At 37.4% G+C, this 23,587-nt stretch overlaps 1 protein-coding gene across 1 annotated transcript in view; it reads left to right on the top strand.

Moving 5' to 3' along the window:
* The window catches only part of TBCK (TBC1 domain containing kinase), a 113,441-nt gene that overhangs the window by 80,266 nt on the left and 9,588 nt on the right, over positions 1 to 23,587 (top strand). The window contains exons 24-25 of the mRNA XM_067297590.1: positions 14,709 to 14,884; positions 19,851 to 20,010. Of these exons, the coding sequence (XP_067153691.1) occupies positions 14,709 to 14,884; positions 19,851 to 20,010 (336 nt within the window). The remainder of the gene's footprint in view (positions 1 to 14,708; positions 14,885 to 19,850; positions 20,011 to 23,587) is intronic.

The raw sequence follows: 23,587 nt of genomic DNA, 5'->3' as shown, positions 1-23,587 counted from the left end.
CAGAGGAGGAGATACAAGGTAAATGGATCATTTTTACTACATAGTTGCAGTGTTGTTCAGTGAAATACTAGTTAATGAGATTATTGTTCATCTTGCTTGACAATCTGAAATGAGATTATTAGTCTTAAGGAGCTCGTGAAAATCACAACTGATAGACCCATACCTCTCTCAAACAGCTATCGTACAGAACTGCTACTGCTGTTTCACTAGGGTAGTCTAACTCAATACCGGTGGTTTTAGGACTCTTGTTAATGCCAATGTTGTCAGCACGTGTTTGGGTGGGCTTTTTTGTTTTAATGAATATAACAATTTCACAAATGTTTACTGTTGCATAGAAAAAGGCTCTGAGTATCTACTAATGTGTTACTGCTCTGTGCAGTAGAGACACACTAGAGCTTGCTTTGCACTTTGAACTGGTTACTTAATTGCAAGGCAGGATCAAGCTATCAGCTGTACAGCCCCCTTAGTTCTGTACTGATGTTCCAACTTTGTTGATACCCTGTACATAGTGGAGTAAGGTTGTTCAAGTTGCATGTTTCTTCTCTCCTAACCTTTTTTATTTTTCTTATTTAAATTTATGCACAGCAAATCTTAGTTGCTGGCACTTTATGTTGCTGCTACCATACACAGGGGTTTTACATGTTCACCACATGATCCGATTTGCTTTATCAGTTAGTGGGCAGTGTTAGAGCCTATGCTATATTATTAATTCTGATGAAAAGTACAACGCAGTAAATGAGGATTAACTGCTCTGAAATGTAGTGCCTTATTCCAGCTTTTCTTTTCTTTTTCTTTTTTGATTTCCTGTTCAGCTTTGATATCTTCTGCTGTGTATCTGTTACTTTTACTTGACATCTTTTACTTTTTAATGTTAGAGTGACCACTTTTTTAACTTTACTGCTTTGAACTTCAGCTTCTTTGAAGTATATGCCAATAAAATTATTTCTTCATGTGCCGGTTCTCTGCCTCTCGCATCTCCTGCTTTTTCAGTTCTGTGGTGTCATTTGTTACCACAGCAGACTGTTGTCCAGGGCTTACCTGCAGAACTACAAACAGGCTTTATTTTTAGGAAAAGAATAATGAAAAGAACAGTTTCCCAGTGAAAACCGGGTAACTGGGAAGTGATGCAGGCAGCAGGCAACTCTGGCTGCTTTTTCCATCTTCACATGTCAAGTTAAAGGTATAGCTCAAGTTATTGTGACGGGTAATATGCAGATTATTCCTGTATTTGTCTTTGCCAAGAAAAATTAGTAGATAAGAGTATATCTTCATTAAGCAGTTATTCAGTTCAGCAAAAATAAAGTTCCCTTCTTTTTCCAGTAAAATCTGATGCTTTTCTCTTGTCAGATACACCATCTGAAGTTAAGGATGTTGGTGATTTGAAGTGATTCCTTTCCTTCCTCTCAGCACTATGAATCAATTTAGTCTTTTAAAAAAATGAAGCAGGTTTTTTTTTTTTCTTTCACTTTCCCCCTAGAATGAGAATTGATTCATGACTATGTTACAGTAGTAGGGGAAAGATACACACATCTGCTGTATCTGTTTAGTCAATTGCATTAGGTTTTAGAGGCTTTCTGTCTTTTTTTTCCTAACTACCAGGAAACTGAGTAGTGTATTGTCACTAAAGTGTATTTCAGAATTTTAGAAGTCCTTAAATCTAAGTATGATGCTCAGTCATTTTCTTGGTTTTTACTTTGGTCTTGTTTTATTTTTAATGCTATTGCTATATTATCTGGGAACCTTAGCCACAGATCCAGGGCTCCAAGTGCTAGACATGCAGATGCAAGACAAAATGAAACTCCAAGGTATTTACAGGAGTTGTGGATTATAGTTGAGAAATAATAGGTCGATATAGAAGGGCAATTGGGAAGAAAAATGAAACAACAAGAGCATACTAGTGGCTGTCATGAAACAAGACCTTGTGCATTAGTTCATACTGTGGAGCTCTCTGTAATTTATATGGAAATATATGAATATATTCCATTTTTTCTGTAGCAAAAAGGAAATTAATCACATCACAACTGAATGGCAAGGAAGGCAATTGATACATGAAGCTCTAAACTACAACTGTTTGCCGTCGTGTGCTGTCCTTTTTGTCAGATTTTGACACACGTATATATGAGCTAAGTATGTTATGGTTCTGTCGGGGGCCACAATCCAGACTTCTAAAAACATGTGCAGCTTGAGCCATTAACTCGGTATATGTCCTTGTATAACCTGCTTTGCACCTCTGGATATTTGTCTTTAGAAGATGACAGTTCTCAGGGATTTGAGCAACATTGCTAAGAAAAATTTGAATTCTTATCATTCTTGGTTTAAAAAAAAAAAAAAAAAAATTACATCCAAAAGGTTTTTTCTTCAGGGGGTGGGGGATGTTTATTTTATTTTTTTATTTTTATTACCTTAGTCCTGGAGCTATCTTTCCTTCCTGTTTCTTCAGTCATGTTCTCTGATACAGTTTGCTGCCATGGGAGAACTTTCTTCTATTTGAAAGCAGTGGAATCCGAGTGCAATCTTCATAGCCTGTCATGGGTTTTGGAAAAGCCTGTTGCGTCCTTGCTGATCAGTCTAGCTCTTAAAAGCCACATCCTTGTTTCCCCGCTTATCTAACTGGTCATTATGTGGACAAGCACTCTGCACTGTGTTTGTGTCTCCAGTTTTATATCGGTTGCCCACCTCTGTATTTGAGGATGGGGAGAGTAGGAGAACAATTCCTTTGAAAACAAAGCTGTGGGTTCACATCTGAAGGTAGTTTATGACTTCTTGAAACTTAAGTGTTTAGCGTATTTGATTCTGAACACTGGCTGTCTCCTACTCATATATTTATATTTTCCTTCTAAGCTGCTTCGGTTTGTCTCTTAAATGCTTTTTATTGGCTACTCAAATATTTGTGTATATCTGCACATTGCAGTGATTTGGTTAATAATAATATGAGAAGTATTTGCCCCAGGTGAGCACTCCCCCCCCCCCCCCCCAAAACCAGCAGCCAGTAAAAGCAAAACTGTTTTAACTCTCTTTATCGTTAGCATTGCCTAGTTTTCATTTTAGGGGCATCTATTTGCAACTTCATTAATAGGCTTGGGTGCTCTCCTGCCTCCCTCCTGGACTTGTGTGTTGCTTAATCTTTTACTCTTTCAGCCAGTAAGCATATTTCTACTCAGATAAAATCTCAAGGAGGAAATAGTTTCAAAAAGAATGAATGTACATCTTAAGTGAATTTGCATGTTTCTTCCGAGAAAGATTTTGAGTCAATAATAATAGAGAAAAGCCCTTTAAATTCACTGCTGAATTTTTATTACAATTTACTTAAATTTGTGACTGTAATTTGTTGTTGGCCAGTATGCTGATGAATTTTTCTTTCCCTCTTTGATGCATGAAACTTAACTTTCATGCCCTGGAAAATCCCCAAGTGTTCCAGATTTTCTTGAATGTCTGGGAGTCATAAAGACAAATATCACTTGTCATGTAAGAATTTTCAGCTATGCCTGCATCTCCGTTATTATAGACATGGCAGATGTATGCTCTCTCCAGCTACCTGTATGCTCCTACATACAGGGGAGAGAATGATGCAGGATATTTTCTATTTATGAATGTCTGCTCAGATCTGACAGATGGACTCCCAGATATCTGCAGGCTGGTGCAATTAATCCTTGGTCTTTTTTTCTGCTGCTTGATCTCTTTTCAAGACAGGGAGTTCTTGGTGAATGTGGGAGCTTGAAGACGTACAACTAGAGAAGACTCCACTCGGATCGTTCTTGACTGGCATCCTCAGACTGATGTAAATGCCACCAGTCTGGCTCAGTTTTTCCTTTTTGATGAAATAGGAAGGGAAATACCTGTATGGGAAAGTGACTTAATAGCTAAATGAAGCAGTAAAAAGATGGGAAATATTTATGCTCTGTCAAAATTGGTAGGAGCAAAGTTTCCTGATGACAACTTTTCTATGTGTGCAATCAAGGGTTGCTTGAGTGACATGCTGCTTACAGATCTAAATTCAGGCCTATTTGCTATTGACTAAATCTGATAAAGCTCTGTTCCTTTTAATATCCATTAAATACCTAAGATATATTTGTCCACATAAAGTGTACTGGCTAGGTTTATTTTAAGCCCTTGAATCATTGGCATGTAAACTCCATCTACTTTTTTAATAAATTTAGATAAATCTAAAAGCGTGGTGAGTAGTGTACACCAATGTTTCTCCTTCAGTGTACCAGCTAGGAAATATCCAAATGGACTATGTTGTTCATAGCAGCTGTTATATTCCATCTTGAGGGTCTTGTGTTTGCAGTGACCCATTCCAGGTTTATTTTCTCATTCTGCTTGTATAGGAAATTTGCATTTGTTTTCTTCTTTTCTTGTTCTACTATTCAACAGAAAGTCCGTCTTCAACTTTATATTTAGCTCATATTGTGCAAAGCATTAACTTCCTTGTCAAGATACAATTTAATGTTTCTAATTTATTTAGAAGGTGCCTCTGATGCTTCGCTTTTTCTGATTGTGACTGCTAGCAGCTTGAGTGAGAAATTGGCTTATTTATAATTTTTTGAGATGCCATGCTTAAATCTGTGTTGGTTAAAATACACTTTAAGTTGCTTGCTTATGGGTGGATAAACAGTTCACTGTTTAATTAAGAATGTCATAATTAGCACATCTGTTTCTGGCAAATGTTTTTTGGCTTCGTTGGAAGCTTCAAAACTTTCCCTGGGTATTGGTTAGCTTTTCAAAGTTTTTTCATATTTGTAAGTCAGGCAGCCAACAACCAAAGAGGTGAGTGTAAGGAAATTGCTGCTTTAGTTTTGTTTCCTTGTTTTTTGTCGTCTTTTGTTTGATCAGATTTGGCTTTTTTGTTTTCCAACTCCTCTTTAGCAGTTCCAGAAGAACAGATTTGCCCTCCTGTCATTCTTACAATGACATTGTGTTAGCATCCTTGTTGCAATCAAAAAGAGTCCAGGAGTTAAAATATCTAGCTGTTAGTTGAGCATATTTTTGTTATTTCTTCCAGAACTTGCCTATATTTTGTAAGTTCTTGGTTCCTTGACACTTTGAAGATAACCTAAGTTGGCATCTCCTGGTCCAGCACATCCTCTCAACTGCATGTTTACACTCATTTCTGCTTTCTCCCAGCGCTGGAACTAATGTGATTTTTGCTGACCTGTGTCTGAGTTCCAGACGTGTTGAAAACACTCTGACTAATGGCAGGTTACTGGTGGTGGCTAAATTTCCATCTTTGGCACCAGTCAGACCTCCTAATTTTCAAGCTGATTTTTGTCACTGTAGCATTTAACTGAAGAAGAGAACTTAACAGAAGAGAACTCATAGATTTTGTACTCACTTGCAGAATTTAAATGAAAAACTAGATGAATACCAGTGTTTTCCTAATACTGCCATTCTTAGTGATCATTAGCCGTTTGCCATATAGAAAAAAGGAAGATGAGGAGTCACAGAAGTGTATGTCCTAAGATGTGGTCCAACATAATAAGCCACGTTAGAAACCTGTCCCTAACTGATTATTAGAGCTGCTCTGCCATTTTTTTCCTAAATTCTTTTTAGTCTTTTTTTAGGGCTATTAAAAGAGCAATTGCCTTCTTAATTCAAATGATGCGTTTGAAGCTATAGTCGCTATGTATAAGTGTTGCTGCAGAGCTCTGTGTTTTTGATTCAAAATAATATTTCTAGTAGTTAAAATTCAGCAAGTACAGAGGTTCAAATTGTCTTGGAAATTCCACAACCTTCTGCAGATTAAATTAATTGAAGAAAGCGTTTTAGCATTTCTTTACTCTGCTTGATTTTAAAAATATGAATATATTTTATTATGCTTTGGAACTTTTTTCGATAGAAGATAAGGCAGTAAATCAATTGCCAGAATAGATAAAACAAGAAATACACTGACTCGGTAAATAACTGATTCTGAATGTTAATTGAAGAGTCTCTAATGAATGTTGTGGTTGTTTTTTAAGTTGTAATCTAAATAGGAATTTTTTTTAATTGATGTAAACTGATTGTAACAAATGTGCTGTGTTCTTTCTCAGTTGAATAGAATGCCATTCTTTCTCAGTAGAATTAAAGGAGTATGTTTCTAATAATCTAAATGTTATTTAGATCAAACTTCAGTAGTTTGTTAGGCTCCCGCTTAGATCACATTTAAGGATTGTAACCATATTTTGCGTGGACTGGGTTTTTGAGTCTCCTTGGGACGTGTTTGGTTGCTGTGAATGTAGCCGGGGCAGTCGGAGCATTCCCTGTTGCAGCCTTAGGCTCAGGCTCTGCATTCACTGGTCGTCGGAGCAGTTCTTCCTCGCAGAACTGGGCGATTTTACCTGCTTTGAAGTGTAAAGGTTACTTGACCTTTCTGACCTCCTGTGATTAGAATGCCACGAATGATTAACAAACATGCTTTTTTTTGCCTCTCTATCTGTGAACTTAAAAAAGATCTAGCCAGTTATCTGTCTGTATTTTGTGGGCCTGTTCTTCTTTGATTCTGGAATTTTTGGAAATTTTTTTAAGATCATATTTCAGGTTTGATAGCCTTTGATCAATTAAATGTTAGGGGGTTCATTTTTCTTTTCTTTGTTTTTTTTCCTTCAATTTTGGTATCTTACTGGGGAAAAAGCTAACTAAAAATATCACAAGCAATAGCCACTTTATGGTAGAATAATGAATATGGAAGCTATTCTCACCAACCTCTAAGGTGCACAAGTTATTGAAAGAATGAATTGTATACAAGAGGAAGGAAGGATCAGTCCCATAATAAAGAGCTAAACATAATACAGATCAGTCAAGTATGTTACAGCTGTTAAAGATTTGGATTTGAGACAACTGTCTTTTCCCTTCTTCCAATCTTGGCCTCTGTTCAGTGTATCCTGTTAAAAGACATTGTCTGAAATATTTACTGTAACACTGATAATCTGTGGTTAGTCCTTGCCAACAGAAATTATTGGGATACTGAAATGAAAAACTGCCAATATTTTGTCTGCCTATCTGTGCTCAATACTGAGCTGTAGTTGACCATTCTAATCTGAGCTCTGCAAAGTGGCACAGTGATTTTTGCCTATATATATTTTTCTGTTTGCCTTGGTTGGTGCTGGTTTTCCTCACTGATTATTGGTGCATGATTTCTATGCTACATGAACTGGTTGGGTTCAATTCTTCAAAATTTGGTGTTGTGTGAAAGCTTCTTTCCACAAGTCCGGCTGGAGCAGAGCCTTATAGTATAACTAGGTTTTAGCAAGAAGGGAATCTTTGCTTTGTCTCGCTGAAGATTTCCGTAGGAATCAGGAATCACAACATTTATGGATTTCTGTTGGTGACTAAGAGCAGTATACAGTTGGGATAAATTTGGCTGGTGGCCTATGTTATCATGTCCACATCATCTTAAGATGATAACATTGGCAGATGAGAAAGGAAGATAAATTATAGCTTCCTACCTGTGCAGAATGGGCTCAATATCTAACTTTTGCTGAAGGCTCAGTGTTGCAATCAGCATGCGTTTGTTCTTTTAACTCTGCGCTCTCACACAGATCAGTTTCTGCAAACGTGGCTGAAGGCATTCAAGCTGATGTGCGTAGGTAGCGCACCTAACACCACCCCTCTCGATAGTCGCTAGCAAAGGTAGAGTCGGGACAGTATGCTTTGCTCTTTAGTAGGCTCCACAGCGGTAAATAACTGAAAATATTTCAGAGCTGTGCTGACGCTAACGCTCATTCAGTAAATAGGAACTGTGGATAAACAGCAACTATGGTTGAATCCTAAAATAAGATTTTTTTTTTTTTCCATCTATAATTGCCAACCCCAAGTGAGATACATGATCACATTGTGAGAGAGAAGGAATTGCTTTTCCTCTTGCAGTTTGAGATGGGATTTTTTTTTTTTCTGGACAGTACGGGGGAATCTCTGATATTTTGTATTCTTAAGTTTTCTTATTTCCCCCTTTTTTTTTTTTTTTTCTTTGCAAAGTAAAATAATTTCCTATCAAGTCCAAAGGGAACAGTATCTGTCAAGAGGGAAGAACAGGCACCAGTGAAAGAGGATCCTTGTGAGATTGTTCTTGCTGCTTTTGTTTCCGGTTTCATTTCACGTTAACCCATCTTGTGGGTGTTTTCAGGCACAGCTAGATTTTGGCTTAACTTCATAATTTTAAAATGCTTCCCTGTCATGGTGAGAAGTGTTTACCCCTTTTATTGACTCAGAGGTGATAACTAATGAAACTTCGCAGCATGCAAGGAATAACTTCCCCCTCTGCTCTGCTGACTCAGCTTATTCACCCAGTTATGTTAGTCCAGGGGGAAAAAGAGATTTTCTTAATAAGAGCTACTTAGGCAAGCAGAGTTCAATTACATTTTGTAGACTGCAAAGGAGCCAGGCTGCAAGCTGGGTCAATGTGCTTCCTAAAAAAACTCCTTGGGTCTCAGGGTGCTCCCAGTTAGGTTGGCCGTAGAGCAGACCCCTGGCATCTGTCCCGCTGGAAGCACACGCCATGGGATTTTTGTCTCTGACCCTTTGTAGTGCCGCATCGTGTTGCTGGAGAGGACGCTGGGGTGCCGGAAGCGTGACAGGCGAGAGGTGTGGGAGGCGGAAGCACTCTGGGGGAGTCAGGATGGTGGAGGGGGTGGAAGAGTGCAGCTTGCACACCCGGAAATAGGGCAGGCTTGAGAAGTAGGCAGTACAGGGAGATGGGGAGGGTGGAGAAAATCGAGTTTCAGTGTCTTGGCTTGGAAATAAGAGAGGCGGAGTATGATGGGGGGAGGACTGAATATGAGGCATTAAGTATGAATTTGGTGATGAGCTTGTGGGTACAGAACCATGACTGTCAACCACCTGAAAAATTTTGGAAAACAGCTCCTAAGATCTGGAAGTTTGACTGCTTTTCCTTTATAAGTAGTCTTGATTGAATATCAAAACAAAAAATCTTTTTTTGTGTGTTCAGATATTTTTATATGACTCCTTACTAATGGACATTTTCTCATTGTTCTATGAAGCATTTTTTCTGGGTGAGGGGGTCAGTGGGACAGGACACCTTTTTCCTTTTTATTTAATTATCATTAGAATACTGCCCTTCCTCTGTAGGCCCCTTTCTGTCAGTAACAGTGGATTTAAGCTTTATTCTTTCTCAGTTGGTACATGAGTAAAGCACTTTTTGCTATCAGGGCATCAGAATTCAAGGAGCAATGGGAGTCATTATGTTTGTTTAAAACAAAAAACAAAAAATCCACCAAAAATAAACCTACAAAAGAGAATGTTCCTAGGAGATTAAGTGTTGCCTTCATCTACTTAATTATAAAGGATATAAACAAAAACATTTACATGGAAAGTACTAAGTGGAAACAAACTTGTCATGATTGGTTTCAGTGCATAAAATCCTTTTAGAAGATGCAGCTAAAATCCACAACGTTCTTATTTGATCTTGTTTTCGGATGCTTCCTGAAAACTGACTTTGCCTGCGGTAAAAACTGCTTTTTGATAAAAAAACAGGATAGTAGTGACATAGCCTGACTGACTAGATGCCTAAAAATTTGTCCTAGAGGGTCCTACTCGTGTTTTCTGTCCTCCCTCATTTTTGCACCTATTTTCATCTGACTGCTATGTTTTGATTTATATAAAATAGGGCTGCTATACACAAATGTATTTACCCCATAACTTGTATGGTGGCACTGTGACCCTGAGTATTACATTTAGGTGGAAGTCGCTATGAAAATACATTAGCTTTCTTCAGTTTTGTTAAGTAAAGTAAAGAGAGGCACGAACAACCATGTCTTTGCTGCAAACTAATGTGACCCTTGATTCAGAGTTGCACCTGTTTGTGGTTGTTTTGTAAATCTGCTTTTGGCTGTTTTTCTATTTGATCAATTCTTTAGAAATCTTTTAAAACCATTTTCTTCTAAGCTTGTATTAAAATGTTATTGTTGTCTTATTCCTAGATGTACTTGCATACATTGATTTCAGAAATAAAACATTATGCTCCAAAATATGGAATGACATCTTCAGTGAAGCATGTTTCTTTATGAAGGACTTTGAAACTTTGAAAAGATTATTTTACTTGAACTCCAGATTTTAATTATATTGACTTTCAGACTGAAGTTTCTTCTGTATTAAATTTGTTGTAATAAGTAATGCCATATTCAAAGAGAAAAGGGGGGAACCCTGCTTCTACTCAGATAAAGCCATCCTTTTCATGGATAAAAAGTTGCTTTATAGCTCCTTCGTTTATCAGATGGTTCAGGTCCAGTAGAACTAGAGATACTTACTTATTTTCTCAAAAATGTATATCTTCATGTAATAGCCAGGCTGAAATGCCTCTAAGATTACAGCCTAATGGAAAAATAGATAGGAGCTATGATTGTGCCAACCACGTGTTCTGGAGTGCTTTAATCTTTCTGAAGCTCAGCTTCTAATTTGAGTATGCTTAAGCAGCTTTAATTCCTAATATTAAAAAAAATTAAATTCCTAATACCCATTTCTTTTTACTGAGAGCAATAAATGCATATGGCTTAGCAATTCCCAGGCCTATTTAAAAATTAATGGGGTGAGAAGAATAAGTACTTTGAAAGTGAAGAATTTAGGGTGTTGTCAGGGAAACTTGTGGGAGGTGGCTAGACCTCAAACTTCAGTGTTAATACTCTTTCTTTCTGTACATGCTGCCAAATAAGCAGCCTTTCTTGATGAACAACTTCTTATAGCTGACTCGTCTAAAATAAGATCCCCCTTTGAAGATGGGATATGTTAAAATAAGTCTGTTTCCTTTGCTTCAGTGTGACTTGAAACACACGTTGTAAGACCTAAAAATATATATATATTATAATAATAATAAAAAAAACAATAAAACAGAAGCAAATCGAGCAGGAAGCTCAGTATCTTAGCAAGCATGAACATGTGTGTCAGTGTGTAAATGTGTGTGTTTCTTTCTAATAATTGTTACTTTTTTCTGAGCAGTAATATGAAGTTCATCTCTGTATATGGACCCAGTTCTCAATTTCAGTACTATACTCAATATGCAATTTCTTGCAATAACTATGTAAGTAGTTGCTAAGAAATTATCAGCAACTGTAAACTTTTTCTGAGGAGGCAGCTAACCTTACTCAAAAGGATTTGTTCTAAAACGCTCCCTTTGCTGCTGTTTCTTCTGATTCTTCGTAACTGGAAAGCAATGTCTAGAAATGACACAGGAAGGCCTAAACAGGGATTTAAGCCAGCAGTCCTGATTAATGTTAAGCCTTCTGTCTAAAATGTCAGCCTGCCTGTCTTACCTCTCGTCTTAGACTTCCAGCCAGGCTAAGGGGAAGAGAGTAACCAGTGAGGTGGTAGGTAACAGCTGAGGTTCTGCTGTGCAGAAGAGTAGCAAAGATGATCTGGGCTCTTTAGAGGCCATGGTGGCCTCATGAGCTGTCTGAGCTTAAGTCCAGCGCCAAACTACAGGTCTAGGTGGCAGGATGGTGGTATGTAAAGGAGGTGTGAGGAGGCCTGGGTAGAAGGATTGACAACTTGGTGTTAGCCATGTTTAGCTTGAGCTGACAGACTGACAGATTATTAGAGAATTCCTGTGGGAAAACTTCTGACATGGAATATGGTTGTAATCAGACACAGCAGATAAACAGAAAATTTTAAATGTAGTTAGGAAAGATGATTTTATAAGTGCATGCATGTATTTCACTTGGCAGTTTGAAGGAAAGAAATTACTCTGATAAAACAGTTGTTAAAGGATGGAATTGATTCAGCAATTCTATTTCCTAGAAGTCTGTCGAGGAGCTATAGGCCACAGCTTTATTCAAAGCCTATATTCAGATATTATATCACTAAATGCACCGTATAGGTAGAGCTGGACATGCTAGGTCAGAAACATGGGAAATTAGAGCAAAGATGGTTGTGAAATTCACAACTGAATGTGTTTCTCCTTATTTTCAACCCAGTTACTGGGGGGCAGGGAGTACATTCCGGTTGTTAAAACTTATTCACAGGACGGATGGTGTCTATCTGTGGAGCACTTCTTCTGGCTTTATACTTTGTAGATAAGGAAAATATGCTTTTATAGCAATACAGGTGAATTTTGACTTTTTTGGTTTATACTGTGGAAAATGAAGAATACCAGACTTCAGGCTCCCTTCCTAAACTTTTATTCTTTCCTGAGGCATTCATCACATATGCTGAATTAGACAAGAATTGTGCAAGTAAAAGTGGGAAGTTGTATAATCAGAGTACATCACAATATAAATGTTTCTGAAGAAGACCTAATTCAGGTCACGTCAGCCAGCTGCACTGACATGCTGTTCGTTTATAGTGCCTGGCTTTGCTACCTGAATGTTTCTTATTTGTAATCGTCTGACCCTGCTTCAAGATTTGAGCTTTTGCCACAGCAGACTTGCTTCCCTTCCCTCCTCTGTGTCGCTCCACAAACATCGTCTTGAGGGACAAGCTTTCTCTTGAGGAAGGTGCAGTGAAGTCTGCTAGTGCTAGTCATGAGACAAATGAAGCTGTCCTGGCTAAACGTGTATTCATGTGGTCACTACTCTTTCTACTTCATTACCTTTCTTGGATATTGAAAACTTCTATTTGATGTGATGCCCCTAGAGGTGGGCTGCTGAATCCATAAATCTGAAGTTTTTCAGAAGAGTTTGACTTTTTTCTTTCTTCTCCTCTCCTTTAATCCAAGTAATTTCCTTGGACTCCTCCTTAGGAATCCAGCTACTCAACTGGGAGGTGGCTTTGGGCAGCAAGGGGTGGGTGGCTGTGTCCTCAATCACACTGTTATTTTTACAGAAGCAGGGTCGGGTCTGTTTTATAGAAACACACAGTAAGGGTCTATTCTATTAAAACAAATAGTGTATTATCTAGAAACTCAAGCATCTTTCTGATTATAATGTATTGTGACTTCTATTATTCTCAACTCGGGAGGAAATTATGTGCTGAGACTAGCAATTTCTGAGTTCTCGTGTTTTGAATACTGTAGCGCACAAGAGAAAAGCCGGTTTGGTGAGTTAATATATTCCCTGAAGCACAATAGAGTCTGTCTGTAATTTTCAGTGCTTTTTGATATCCTGCTTCATAGCGAAGGTATTTATAACTGCACAGCGGCTGGCTAGGAAGTCTTTTTCTGGGACCTATCTTGGGAAATCTCTCATAGAGCTGAATCTCACGTCTGGGTTCTCTCTAGTGCGTTCATGGCATTCTTCTCTAAGCTTGAAATATTCCACGAGTTAAATGGGAAATTCATATCATTTAGAAACTGAAACAAACACTAGAGCTAGCAACAATCAGTTGAACTGATACTAAGTAGTGCCTCCATTTCCTTCAGTGTGTTACTCCTGTTTGCTTGAAATTTTTTATGGACTTTAAACATGCTGTCTTGAACCAGTGTGACTGTGGTAAACCAAAACTAGGTAAGAGATGCAATATTTTTTCAAAACATCAAACTTACTACTGTGGTACTTCTAGTAAAGTCCTCTAATTTAACTGTGCTATATATACTTATTCTCAAAAGTAACACACTATAATGTTAGCTCCATTTGAGGTTGGGTTTTTTCCCCATTTTCTAAAGTCCATCTATGTATGCCTGTGCTTTTATCTTCTGAACAACTGCAGAGCACACAAGGAAATCTTCATGAGGAAATGGTTAGCTATTAATGTAGATCTTCTTCCTCAAAAATAAGAGATCAAAATAGTCTGAAGATTTTTCAGAAAATGCCCCCTATAACAAATCCCAGCAATTCTGTTTATTCCTGTCTCCTGACAAGCCAGAAAAACTCGCTAGAAACAGCTGTAGACTTAGTTATAAACAGCTTTTGCCTCTGTTTGACCTCCTGCACAATAGGAGCGCAATGGTTGCACAAGACAAACCAGTCCTATTGTAAGATGATTGAGCTCTGTAAGTGCATCTTTGATGTATGTAACTCTTGGGATAAATGGAGCTCCATGTTTTTCTACATATGTAACCAATCTGTTAACTCTGTCTGCTGGACTAAAGCATAACAAAAATAAGCTGCTTTAAAATTTAACTGTGATATTTCATATTGAAAATGGCACCAACAGAAAAAAATGTTCTTGCTGCAGAAGATGATATATAAGCATAATTTATTAACTCCTTAACACCATGGTGCATACTAATGTGTTTTTAAATATATAGCGTATGCATGTTTTCATAACGAAGCACTTTCAAAGCCTAATTGACATGATATGAGGACCTTCTAGTGCAGATACATTTCTGGAAGTTCCACCATGGCAGCTGAGAGATTAAAGAAAAAAGTCTCATATTTGCTTTTGTGATAATTAGAGAAGTGACTGTAGAAATTTCTTAACTTTAAGGTATTTGAATAGGTTTTGCTAACCCAATGTCTAAAGACAAAAACCTAGGGCATGCTCCAGGTATTTTTGCCTATTGCATATAAAGGATCTGAGTTTGACCCTCTTGAACATGCTGGAGGCTTGCTTGTTCCTCATGCTTTTTCTTGGTAGGTTGGGTTGAATTGGCTCAAGCTAGTTCTTCTGGATGATGGTATAGTTGTAATGGTACTCAGAGTTTCAGCAGTGTAAAACAGCCTCTGAAGGAAGGTGGAAACACTGCTTCAAACACTGTGGAACTATTTCTTGATGACCATATCATATCCTTTCTGTTGCAGTTTAGAGATTTGTATGTGTCGGTAATTATGAAAATACAGAATTTTTCACAAAATATGTCTCTAAATAGTTCTATCACCTTTAATATTAATTTTCTTCTTTTAAAGTCTAGGGATTCTATCAAGCTGGATGACCTGAAGGCAGAGGTATCACCACGAATTTCAGCAGAAGATTTGATTGACTTGTGTGAGCTGACAGGACCTAGTCATTCCAAAACACCTGTAAAGAAAACAAAATCGAGCAAACCAAAGCTGCTGGTGGTGGACATTCGTAACAGTGAAGAGTATCCTTCAAATCTAAGTGAAATCCGTGCCAAATCATGCTTGTAACAATGATCTCCTCTTTATCTGGTGACAGTGTGATATTAGAATGGGAAATAGTAGGAAAGGGGCATGTAAGACACAGTAGAAAACTGATGGCAGATTTTAATCATGGAGAGTCCTGGTTTGTACAGAAGAGGACAAACACTGTATTTTTACATTCACGCTTTAAGCTGTGGTTCTAGTGAAACCACTTTGTACCAGTAGTACATGAGTGCTTTAATGCTTCTTTTTTTATAAAAACTGTTATCAGCAGACCTTCCCCACTTAATGTGACCGATATTTTGGAAGTGTGGGAGGCTTTCCACATAAGTGGAAGGGAAATGAAGAAGGGTTGATAGCTCATGTGCTTTGCCAATCCCTTAGTGGAAAATCAATTCCTATTGAGTGCCACCTTGCTACTGTCAGGTAACATAGCCTTGGGGCTGCCCTAATTTGTCCTCTAGCTTGCTCACAATCAGAAAAGGTCTAAATGTATCTTGCATCTATCTCTTTATCATAGTTGCTACTCTATCTACACCTTAATCTTTCATTTGTTCATTTTCAAATACATAGTGCTTTAGGTGTGGAGGTTTTTATGTTGTTTTTCTGAAGCAGCATAATTAGGGGATTAGGTTGGTTGGTTTGTTGGAAGGGGGATTCCTTCTTACAGATGTGCTTTACAAGGAACATGCATCTTCATCAACATCCATCTAAAAGTGGGATCCATAACAAAATTTTATTAGATGTAACTCTTAACATCCTAGGGAATATACTTATTACTGTTTTATATCATTTTTAAGTGCTGCTCATTTCATAATAGCAAAGGTGATGTAAATTGTTGCCTTTGAGGGAGGTGTACTCTTAACTTACTGGATGAGAAGCTATAATTCTTCCTAAGCTGGATCCAGTGTCTCACGCTAGCAATGATACTCCACAGACAAATAAGGAAGGAAGTATCGTGAGATTTAGTCAACCTTCTACTCCAAAAAGGAGAATCATTCCTGTTACATATGTCAGGCTTGTTTTTAAAGACCTCCAGTCATAGAGGTCCCACAGGCTCTTCACTAGTAAAATGTCTTACTGTTAAGAAAAAAACACTTCCTCATGTTTAACCTACTACTGCTAACTTATTGCATGTGTATGACAAAAGAAGTGTGTATTCTAAACAGTGAAGTGAATGCCCAAGATTTCTAGGTTTCCATACTTTCTTAAAAGGAAAGTAGGATTACTAGTGAGGCTCTTGCACTGATTAAATTGTTGCCCTTTAATGGTGGATCAGGGCTAAATATTTGGGCTAATATATTCAGTAGAAGTTTAAATAAATGTTTTTAACCTCCTGTTTTTTTCATCAATTTGTAGTTTGTTGAAACACTATTTTAAAGGTAATTGTATATCCAGAAAAATAGTGCCACGAGTATTCTTCTCTATTAAGTATTTAACAATATTTATGACAAGTTATGGTGAAGCAGAATAGTAAATATGATTTTTACTATGTAAATAGAAGTAAATTTATTGTTCACATTGTAAACTGAATTATATAGTTGGAGGATTCTGAATTAAAAGAGTTGTTTCCAAGGAGTTATAAAGTTACTGTATGCCAAACTTGAACTTATAATGTGATTTGCTGTCTAGGTAAAACAAAACTGTCAAAGGAACATAAAAAAGTGGGTTTTATTTTGCTTGCGCGTATTAATTTCATGCAAGGTTTCCAATTAAGCAGAGATTCATGTGTTTGACTCTTTATTGTCTGGACTTCAATGGCTTCATTTCTCCTGGAGTTAAATTGTTGAAAATGTGGTCCTCTTTATTCAGAAAGCTGTGTGTGTGTGTGTGTGTGTGTGTGTGTGGTTTTAGACTCCTGGAATCAAAAGTTCCAAACAGTTATTGTTACTGTATAGAAAGCTTTGATACTACTGAGTTAAATAATGTTTTTATTTCTACATGCATTGTTCTGTTGATAGTTATTCAAGCTGCTTACTAAAAATCATCGAGGAGAATGCAGGAGGAGAGCAGGTAATATAAAATGCCTAGACTACAATCATTGTACTGAAAGGCTCTTATCTGTGTACAGTAATGGATTTATTTATGTGTCAGGATCAAAGGCAAGGTGTTTGCTTAAACATATTTATAGCTTTCCTAATAGCTTGGTAACAGATTCTACTATACTATCCTACTAATCCTATTCTACTCTAGTGGAGTAGAATCAAAAGTTTCAGTTATTTGAAAATCGTTTGGCTGCTATGAAATAAGGGGCTTTATGGGACTGTCTCTCATATTACAAAATTTTCATTGGACTTTCCCTTTGTAGTTCTTGAATGAGGAGACAGGCTGGAGAGAAAAAAACCTCAAGAGCTCAAACAGTGCATTGTAGTCATCACTGCTGCTATTTCTTTCTGGCTGGAGTTTATGGCAGAGTAAAGTGTGGGCTCCCTACAGAAAACAGCTACTTCTTTCTGCTTGCGACATATCTATAAATAATGGATGGACTTAAATCTTTCTGGTGTTAGGTAGGGAATGTCATTTTTGAGAAGTTAGTCTGGTAGGTAATAAACCCCTTGAATGAGTTATTCTGAATGTCAGTTGTTGGGGAACATATTGTATATGGAAAATTATTAAACTATCAGCTGTTTTGAATATGCATAGGAAACCATAGGAATAATGTATTATGTTCAGTGTTGTATTCATTCTTGCAGCAGCTTAAAGCTGTTGTCTCTGTGTTCATCACAAAGTATTGACAAACTGTTCGACAGGGTCAGACTGTGTGTTGCTGTGACACGTATGTTAAAAAGTGAAGGACCACTTTGAGCTGATTCAAAAGTATGATTACTTCTTATGTTTTGTCATTTATCTTGCTCAACATCTGTGCCTTTCGTGCTAGACTTCACTCTTCCACTTTGTTTTCAGTGTGATTTTAGAAAAAGCATTAGAGGACTTGCAGCAAGTATCGAACATACCTCATATTTCATATTAGGATGTATTTGAAAGCTAAGGCATTGCTTTGTAATGAAGTTCATATCACAGGACTGGGAGCTAGTGACCCTTTTTCCCTATAGACAGCTTTACAACAGAAGACTTTCTAATGAAAAGGTAATATCCTCAAAGCAGTGTCTCCGGCAGTTACAAGCCAGCAGTTCTGTATAAGCCTTATTTCATTCACCATGTTAACAGAAATACTGGCAGCGTTCCATTCCTATTATGAAAGTTATAGCTAAGTACTTTATGGTCTCAAAGTCTGTAGCACAAAATCTTTGCCTTTTTGTTGTCTTAGTACTGGAAAGGTTAAGATGGTCACTTAAGATTAATGAGAACACGAATGACAAGAAATACAGTCTGACTCTATCTAGTTGGATATTAGTGTTGTTAGTATAAGTAAGTAAATGTATTTCTTCTTTTGGAAAGGATTATGTCAAGGTGCTCTGAGCAGTTAAGCATCCTCAGCGGTATGAGCATGATCAGCTAAGTTTATTCAAAGCATTGTTCTGTCTAAAAGACTATTATTTCAGAACTTACCATGGTTAGTAGCAATGAGAATGATGCAGCTATAAAGCAGAGGGATTGAGGGCTGGTACGGATTAGTGAAGGAGGGGGTGTCATAATTTTCCCCTTCAAAATAGAACCAAGCTAACTACATTAATGAAAGGTATGTGATCATCCTTGTTCTTTCGAATGTTTATTTTTCCCACCATATAATAATGATAATCATGAAGCTGAAAGTGTTACACTAATCACAAGAAGTGAATGCTAGTATTAACATAAGTCAGTTAAATCTTACCTCCATTTAAGGCACCTCCCTTTAATTAAATCCCAGAATCTACTAGCTTTCTACAAGTATGGTAATAAAAAATGACTGGATATTTGACATTGTATTTATTTTTGCAGCAGTTTGCTGTTTCCCATCTCCTCAAAGCTATTAGTGTTTATTGTTGAGGAAGAGGAGCATTCCATGTTCATGTGCATACAGTCTATAAAAGTAGTTCAGAGGGGTTTTTTTAAGGTCATGACACTTAATTCAAATTCAGAAAAAGCTAGGTAGTAGTGGTCCAACTTAATTTTTATTGAAGAGATTTCATACAGATTTCATATTCAGTATTTGTTCATAAAATCTCATTGAATGATATTGTTTGAGAACAAAGCACAGCTAACCATATCTCAGAGTTGCTGGCGTTCATATGTTAGCTTTTTGCTGTGTGATAGCCAGTATGCTCTCGCTGTTAGTGGAGCTCCAGATAGTCATGCATGATGCTCTTTCTTCTGAGGATCTGAGTACATCTATGTTAGCATATAATCCCCATCTACTTCTGGTTCGCATTGTGAGTACGTGGACTTCATTCCTGTTGCATTAAACTCCTCTGGAACAGGTGCCCCAGCTGCTCATGGGTATTCAGTTCCTGGCAGACGGACTAGAGCTGGTTTGAAATAAACCCTCAAGAAACACATATAGCATGGGTTTTGAGTCCTCAGCACCAACTGTTTTGTTTTACAGATCTGTTCCTGTTGTGCCAGGCTACATCCCTTTTAAAACAAACAAATCTTCATTCTGTTGTTTTTTTCTACATGGTGTCAGAAGTTGTTTTCTTCATATGTACTGAGATTTTTCAAAATCCATTAGCACAGAAAACTAACACTAACATCAGCCAGGAGGAAGAGCAGACTTCTGAAAAGGGGATTGTTTTGATTTTATGTACTTTCTGCTGTGAATAATGAGGAGAAAAGAAAATAGAGACCAAGCTGACTGGACTATTTGAACTCAAACTATAGTTTAAAAAAATAATTATTCTTCACTAAAATGCAGAAAGTTCCATCAGCTTTACTAAAAGTGGGCTTCAGACTTGTTGTCAGTATTGTGGTAATGTTTAGGGATGGTGTTCCCACTCAGCTACCCGTTACAGCTGTGTGTATACCCCAAATGTCTATGCCTTTCAGATGCCCTTAACAGTCCTTCCTAAGCTTTAACCGTGGCCACATTTCTGGCAGCATCAACGTTCCATTTGGTTCAGCCTTTACTGCAGAAGGGGATCTCGTCCAGTGCCCGGCTACTGCCATGCTCCAGAGCTTTAAAGGAAGAGTCGTGGTGATCGTAGGAAATGCAGTGAAGAACACAGCTGCTGTAAGTCTGTTGCTATAATGTATAAGTTTATACTTGCTCATACATCACAGGTATTGAATCCAGACAGTGGTAGATAACCACTACTATCTGGATACTTCAGATGTTGGTAGCATACAAAGACTTTGGGCATCACTACAGGATTAAAAAAAAAATTTTTTTTGTTAGTTTATGCTTTTAGACAAAAACCTATTTCTCTTCAAGTGGTCAACATCTGAGAAAATTGATCTTTTAAATTGAAATTATTTAACATGGCTTTTTTCGGCTTCAAAATACTTATTTGGGTGTGTAATGAAAGTGTCGTCAGCACTTCTAATGTGCATCAGTACCTCTAGCCAGATCTAGTTTTCGAAAATGACACAGGTTTTACATTTACTCTCTGTAGCATTATGAAGCATATACAAGGTAAGTAGGGAAGGCGCAGGTTTGTTATGAAGTAAAAAGAGAAGATACAGTTCATATCTCTCCTAGTAAGAAACAGTGTACTGCCTAATTTTTTATAGTCATTTAGCTCATCTAACTGCACTCAGACTTGCCTCTTCCTTTTCATAAGTAAACACTCAATTGTGTTGTAAACTAGTAGAATAATGAGTAGAAGCATTTCTTTTTCCATTTTTCCTCTGAGGTGAAGGGAAGCTAAAACTTTTTTTTTTTTTTTTTTTTTTTTTTTTTTTTTTTTTTTTTTTTTTTAAGACATTGCTCTTAGCTACAGTACACCTTGGGTTCACCACAGTCTCTTAGGCCTATTTACTCAAAGGGTATGAACTGAAACCCCGATATGACTAGGAGGGCTGTGGACAATTTGAAGATCTTCATGTGACAGCCAGCAGAAGCATCTGCTTGGTAGATGTTTAGTTTATACGTATAGGGAGTTGTAAGTAGCATGAGAAATTTCTTTCATTAACCCATGTTTCGTTACTTAGAAAATTAACTTTTAATATGTGTCACGTCATTTAAACAATAGCAGTGATGGCATAGAACAGACTGCACAGCCATCTCAAATAGTTTCAGTGAGCATCTATTTTTGTGCAGTAGCTCTGTCTAGGCCCATTATAAGTATTTCAACATGAAGTCAATCAATGTGAATAATCAAAGTAGCTCACTAAATGCTGAATGCATAAATCCCTCCTGAAAGGAACAAATGCAAAATGCATAAAATGCCAAGTGCCAAATGGGGATGATTTAATGGCCGCTTTAAGCGTTTGATGGGGGATTATGCAGCAGCTTTCAACAATTACATTTTAAATCACTGAACATCCTAATTTATCTCAGGAAGAGCTTTATCATTCACTAACCTCCTGGGAATGGGGACAGGGAAGAGAAAATGTCTTAGTATTCACTAATGAGTGTCTTTATGGGAGATGTCCCTCATATTAGCAAGTCATTTTCCAGGAGTTGTTTTCCAGGACCAGTCAGAAATGTTGTATCTGAAACAAAGGAACAATATATGTGTTACGTCTAAAACAGAAGAAAGAAACAACCTAAAGCAAGTATCCATTGGAAGGAAGCGATAAAGGCTTTATAATACGGACTGTGGGTTACACCATAGCAAAGAGGGTTTTCCCCCACAGTGCTGTGACACTTTTTATGCAAATCTAAATTTGTCTTAGCTTTTACTGCCATCTTGCACAGTAAATGAAACACTAATTTACTAAACTTAAAGCTTACAGTGTGCTTAGTAAATTCAAACACTTCAGCCGCATAAGAGGGTGCTGCCATATCCTCAAACCCATGCTTTCTGCAACTGAGTGAGACGATGTTTTCTGGGTTTACCTGTAATTGTCAATACTATAGCTTTCCATTTAAAAAAAGAAAAAAGAAAAGAAATGGCACTTTGTCTATTGATTTGTTTTACAGTTCTTGAAAGTCTTACTGAAAAGTACAGAGTTTTAAATAGCAACAAAATGTTGGGTTGACCAGTCTGGCCACAGATTAATCAAATACTGGAGCCTAAATACTGGTAGGAACCACTACCTCTGTCACACCCTTACAGTACATACAAAACCAACCTCAATCTCACTGTGTTTGTAAGGCTTAGAACTCCTTTCTTTTGTGGGTTGTTTTTTAAGGTAACTTCAGTTGTACTTTGTATGGCTGTATGGAACTGTCTGTAGTTATTCATGAACTTAACCAATCCAAAAATTAGTAGCTTGAGGCTTGACAAAAACAATAGCTATTATTTTTTAAATTTCACTAAGTAATCTAGTTATATGAAAAATTGCAATAGAGAATGTGTGGAAACAAAAACAATTTTGTGCAAAGAAATGTTCTGAGATGTTCAATTTAAAATATATCTTTTCTAAACAGATACATACTTCCAGCTGAAAAGGAATTAGTGACAAATTCTTCCCTTAAGTTCTCCATAAAGGAGAACTTTGCAGAAGTGTTGGCTGATATTTACTCAAAAATGCAGAAAAGATTGGTGCCTTTAGATGTTTTGTTTTAATTTATGCAGGACTGAGGGAGGGAAGTGTGAAAAATGCTGCTTGATTTATGTGGCCATTTGCATTTGGGAGGTTGAATGTTTCAATTGGATTTTGCTTTAGTAGCCTGCTTGGCATCATTTTAAAAAGGGGGGGGTGGGGGGGAAGCAAAGTTGAGTGTACTGAACAGATTTGTAGAGAAAGTTTTGGTTTTTTTCCCCCTCTTCACGCTTCTTTAAATTGGAAAGAAAACGCTGTCTAGAACTTCATGGGCAAGAGAGGGGAAAAAAAATGAACAAAAACTCAGGAAAGTCCTGTTCCAGCAGGAGGCAAAGGAAGCCAGCAGTGCCACAGACTTTAGTATCACTCTGGCTTTAAGTGAACACTTCCTTAGGACAGAATTTAAACAGGGTGATTGCACTTGTTAAGCCATATAATTTATTCACCATGAAAGTTAAATGAATAGATTTGCTAATGTATGAGTGCCTTACTGAATGTGCCATTAGCAGCATAATGGTATTGCAAAGAGGAATTCGCACTTGGCATCACGTGGTGGTGCCTGGCTCGCACTTGTGTTCTGCAGAATACTCCTTCCTTTAGCCTGGTTCTAATTTTGTGCTGGTCTTTCCTCTCCTAGTGGATTCTGGGCATGTGTTACCAGAGCAGATACTTGTTTGTCTCTGAAAACAGCAGGAAACAGTTACATAAAAGGCATTATGTTGGGGTTAATCAATCAGATTCTATTCTGATCTTTAACTTCTAAATTAAGTGGCAGCACCTCTCAAGTGAATTAAAATTCCCTTTCCCACATCCACTGGTAGATAAGGAACTTTTAAATTATAGTATGGGCAGTTGGGTGTGTATTATAGTCAAATAGGCAGAGAGTGGCCAAGTGCAATTTCTTTTTTGTTAAATAGCAAATAGCATTTCAGTGCTCATTAAACTCTGCATCTCCTGATTTCAATCATTTTCAAAGTGTGAGATGCAGTGAGTGCAAAGACAGATCATAATTTTGCATATGTGGCAAGGGGTTTGGTTTGGGTTTTTTGGAAGGGTGACATTTCTTCTTCATTTTCTCTCCCCTAATCAACTTTGAGGTGCTAAGTTGTGTCTGTTTCCAGTTCCAGCTTTTTGTCTGTATTACTGCAATGTTGACT

Source organism: Apteryx mantelli, chromosome 5 (genome assembly GCF_036417845.1).
Source record: "Apteryx mantelli isolate bAptMan1 chromosome 5, bAptMan1.hap1, whole genome shotgun sequence".
NCBI classification, from domain to species: Eukaryota; Metazoa; Chordata; class Aves; order Apterygiformes; family Apterygidae; genus Apteryx; species Apteryx mantelli.
The sequence above is the reverse complement of the archived record's forward strand: the minus strand, read 5'-3'. Positions and strand labels throughout refer to the sequence as shown.